The 4,715-nt window shown below is 39.0% G+C and overlaps 1 protein-coding gene across 2 annotated transcripts in view; it reads right to left on the bottom strand.

The window, feature by feature from the left end:
• The window catches only part of BAZ1B (bromodomain adjacent to zinc finger domain 1B), an 82,917-nt gene that overhangs the window by 48,172 nt on the left and 30,030 nt on the right, over window positions 1-4,715 (bottom strand). Inside the window, exon 6 of one of the 2 annotated variants that reach the window (XM_019646883.1) lies at window positions 2,399-2,596. The exons of the other annotated variant lie outside the window; for it this stretch is intronic. Coding sequence (XP_019502428.1) covers window positions 2,399-2,596 — 198 coding nt within the window. The remainder of the gene's footprint in view (window positions 1-2,398; window positions 2,597-4,715) is intronic. 2 annotated transcript variants of the gene reach the window in all.

Raw genomic sequence — 4,715 nt, 5'->3', positions numbered from 1 at the left:
CCAATTCCCCAGCACTGTTCCCATCCCCCCAATTCCCCAATAAAAATCTTAAAAAAAAAAAAAATTTTACACACTGGTATATGAATACCTGAAAGTAATATGCCACATTTTATGAAATCTGAGATGTTATTAATGAAAAACATTATTTTATGCACCACTTAAGGAAAAAAATTCTTGGGGCCAGCTGAGTGGCTCAGTTGGTTAAGAGTTGGCTTAAGAGCACGAGCTCTGAGCAACAGGGCCACCGGTTCGATTCCCACAGGGGCCAGTGATGCTGAGCTGCGGCTGAGCTGCCAACAGGTGGCAGGATGGCTCAGCCGGTTTAACAACAAGATTGCCTGTTCGATGGTGGGCTACACCCACCCACAACTAACACTGAACTCAGCACCTTGAGCTGAGCTGCCGCCCAGATTGCTCAGTAGATAGGGCGTGCGCTCTTAACAACAAGGCTGCTGGGCTCGACTTCCGCATGGGATGGTGGCTATGCCCACCCGCAACTAAGATTGTAACACAGCATCTTGAGCTTAGAGGCCACGAGCTGCTGACGGGAAGCCAGATGGCGACTGGCGCCCTCCACAACGAAGACTGAAAACAACAACTTGGCTGGTCCCCTTCCCCAATTCCCCAACAATGTTCCCCTCCCCAATTCCCAAATAAAATCTTTAAAAAAAAAGAAAAGAAAAAAATTCTTGCCAATTGACTTTAAGATATATGCTGATTCTTGATGTATTAAAAAATATGAAAGATAAACATCTTAAATTCAATAAAACACAGTACTAAGTTGTTTCAATAATGTTTACTATTATTTTAGATTATTAGCTCCACAGAGTCCTTAAAAAAGCACTGATTAGTGTTGACTCAGTTTCTGAATGTAACTACATTACAAATTGCTCTACTTTTGACTGGGAAGAGCTATCACCTCAGAAGTCTGTAACTGCTGGGAATAGATCGTTATTTTTCAAACTAACTGAGTTTGAAGCTCAAATGTAAATTACTCTTAACCCTAATAATCCCTATTAAAAGGGAAAAAGCATGTAATCTCCTAAGAAAGAAAATACAATTTAACTTAAAATCATGATTACTGGGCCGGCCAAGTGGTGCGTTGGTTAAGGGCTGGCTTGGGACGCCAGCTCTGAGCAGCAGGGCCCCGGTTCAGAACCCACATGAGGGCCAGTGACACTGCCGCTACAGCTAAGATGGTGAACAACAGCTCAACCTGGAGCTGGACTGCCGTGAGTCGCCCGGACAGCGTAGGCTGCAGCCCCTGCTGCAGTGAGCTGCCATAAGCTACCGTGTGTGGTCAGCAGTCCACGTGAGCGGCTGGCAGCCGGTGTGAGCTGCCAAGAGCCGCTGTGAGCGGCCGGTGACCGATCTGTCTCACCCGGGAAGAGCACAATGATAATACCAACATGGGCCAGTGAAGTGACGTCCTCCACAACTAGACTGAAGAACAAAAGGACAGCAACTTGTCTNATATATATATATATATATATATATCTCAACATAAAATAATTAAGGTAATTTAGTTATGTGACTCAAGATAGCCTTAGTTTTTCACAATTAAAAAGGGGGGAAATAAGAAATCCTGGAACTCTGACTTAGTTTTAATGGATCAATAGCCCTCTTCTGGTTCCATTCTGGCCCAGAGACCAAGATGAAAATATCAGTATGCAAATATTTACCAACAAAAAACGCATAAATACTCTCACAACCCACATAAAAAAATCTTATTGGAGAAACCTTGAGATGGACAAGACAATCAGAAATCTGAGGCCAATGTCTTCTTGGCTTTTGTCATTTACTTTCTATTGCTTCTCATTAGACTGGCCTTCATTTCCCAACCTGGAAAGTAAAATGTTAACAAACACCATACAACTTCATAATTATATTTTGAAGATCAAATAAGACAAACAAAAAAAATGTTCTCAAGAGGGAAATGCCAGATTTCCTACTAACCTGTGAAAATAATACTCATTCCAAGTCCTTCTGAAGGCTGCCAGTATATTTTACCATCTTTTCTGATATACATAATCAGTTTTTATTTTTAAGAATCAATTTGCAAAATATTTTTTGTATTTATACCATACCTCTTTCCAAGTATGATCTGAGGCAAAAAAGCACATATACATAGTTTTTTTTTAAATAATGCAACCCAAAAATAAATCGAATTAGGGAAGATAGGTCAATGTGGCCTCCCCACAACACAACCTACATGAGACATATCTGAAAAATTCTGAATTCATTATCTGATGTTAGAGTTCAAAATCTGCTATAAATCTAATCTTATTGGAGCCAACTGAAAAAATAAACTCGATGAGATAATAAATAAATTAGATGAGAAAATAAACTCATCTAATCGTGTTCTATCCTGCTGTTCAAAAATTAATAGTGACCTTACCTTGTATGGATCAAGTAAAAAGTCACTGAACTTGCTAGGCAGGGAATATTTCTTCACCAACTCATCTTCTACCACCCAAGGTGCATTTTCACCAGTGCCAGCCCGTAAGGCGTTATGTCGTATAAAGTATCGAAGTATCTCCTTATTTGGTGGGCGTTCTGTACGAATCAAGCTGTCTGCTGGCACATTACTGATGATCTAGGTTAACAAATATAAATAACTCATCACCGGGGTAAAAAGAAATTAACCAATGAGAACAAAGATTTATGTTCTCTCCAGAAAAAAATCACAATTCCATCTATAAAATAGGGCTATAAACAAGATGGAAGAAAAAGAATAATTTTCAGAAACAGAATGTTCATTTAAAGATATCCTTAGGCAATTTGTCAATATGTATCCAAGTCCTAAAATGTGTACATCCATTGAACCAGCAATTTCTCTTGTTAAAATTTAGAAATGGACAGTCATCAACTTCTTATAAAAGCAAAAAAAAAGAAAGGGTGGGACTATATAAAGGCACAATAAAGGATTCATTTAAAAATTAAAATACATCAATTTAATGGATACCATGTGCAGCCATGGGGGAAAGAAATGTCTTAATCAGAACAAAGTATAAGAATCATCTAGGGTGCTATTAAAATGCAAATGCCTAGGCCTCACCCCACACTTACTGAATCAGAAGAATCTCTGGCAGGAGAGCCTGGGAATCTACGTTTTGTTTTGCTTTCTGTTGTTTTTTTTTTTTTAAGAAAGGTGTTATTTTATTTTACAGAAACTATAAGTACATTTGACTAACATCATATAAGAAAAAACAGAAATAGACCTTGAATCCTGTTTTTAAAATGCTGCTATTAAGTGTGCTTCCTCCATCACACCACCCTTCTTTCCTTTCTTCCCCCATCAAAACTAAAGATACTTTTCATAGGAAAAAGAAAACCCAAAACTTTATGAACAATAAAATCATTTGTATAGGTCATAATTTATTTGGCTAAGGCTTCTTCGGTGTTAGCTCAAAGGCATTCTGTCACAAACACAAGGCTGCACCTGGTGTGATACTTGCCACCAGGAGCTTCCAGATCAGGTCACATTTTGTTTTTGGAAGTAGGATGGGAATCTGCGTTTTTAATAAGCTCCCCAGTGACTATTATATACACTACAACCTAGGAATATTGTTTTGGAAGAAAATGTAATGACAATACAGATGCTTACCATACAGTAAATGAAAAAAGCAAGCAACAAAAGAGTATGTACAGAATATTCCTACTTTTAAAAGTCATTTAAAAGCTAACTACCATTAACCACGTCTATATTCACCAATTATCATCTGAGTATGATATTAGAAATATCAAAAAAAAAAGAAATATCTTTATTATTTGCATTTTCTATCTTTCTATAAACTTCCTAATACATGTGAAACAAAACAATTTATACTCATCAATAAGAACACAAATGATAACCAGGGAAGTGGTTGAGATTCCCGAACAATGTTTCAATGAGCTACCTTGCTGAACAGGAGGTAAGAAACTTAGCGAAAAACTGTATTTAACATCACATTTTCAAATACAAAGAAGTCCTAACAATCCAGCTATGTCTTGAGATCACTATCTATACAACAAATGAGTCAAAATAGAATAGAACTTGTCAACATTCTGAGGTCGGAAAAAAACAACACTCTAAAAGAGGCAAAAAATATGGGCTGTAATCCTTCCCAATCTCATTTACTAAATTAGGAACTTTGACAGAATTAGTACATTTCTCAGGCTTTAGCTGTTTCTTCTATAAAACAGTTAAAAATGAAGAAAAATGTGCAGCGGGCCAGCCGAGTGGTGCGCTGGTTAAGAGTTGGCTTGGGACACCAGCTCTGAGCAGCGGAGCCCTGGTTTGGATCCCACGTGAGGGTCAGTGACGCTGCGCCCTCTATAGCTAAGATGGTGAACAACAGCTCGAAATCGAACTGGGCTGCCGTGAGTCGCCAGCAACAGCATAGGCTACTGCCATAAGCTATCATGAGTGGCTGGCAGCCAGCATGAGCTGCCGTGAGCCACCATCCAATGGCCCGCGACCGACTGCCTCACTCGGGAAGAGCGCAATGATAATACCAACATGGGCCAGTGAAGCAACATCATCCTCAACTAGACTGAAGAACAAAAGGACAGCAACTTGTCTGTTCCCCTCCCCCAATTCCCCAATAAAATCTTTAAAAAAATAAAAATAAAAATGTACAGCTGCCTTCCACATCCAATCACCCTTCCCCCTTCTAATTATAAAATTTTACAGGGCCGGCCGAGTGGTGCGATGGTTAAGAGCTGGCTTGGGA

This window comes from Hipposideros armiger, unplaced genomic scaffold (assembly GCF_001890085.2).
Source record: "Hipposideros armiger isolate ML-2016 unplaced genomic scaffold, ASM189008v1 scaffold_107, whole genome shotgun sequence".
In the NCBI taxonomy this organism is placed as follows: domain Eukaryota; kingdom Metazoa; phylum Chordata; class Mammalia; order Chiroptera; family Hipposideridae; genus Hipposideros; species Hipposideros armiger.
The sequence above is the reverse complement of the archived record's forward strand: the minus strand, read 5'-3'. Positions and strand labels throughout refer to the sequence as shown.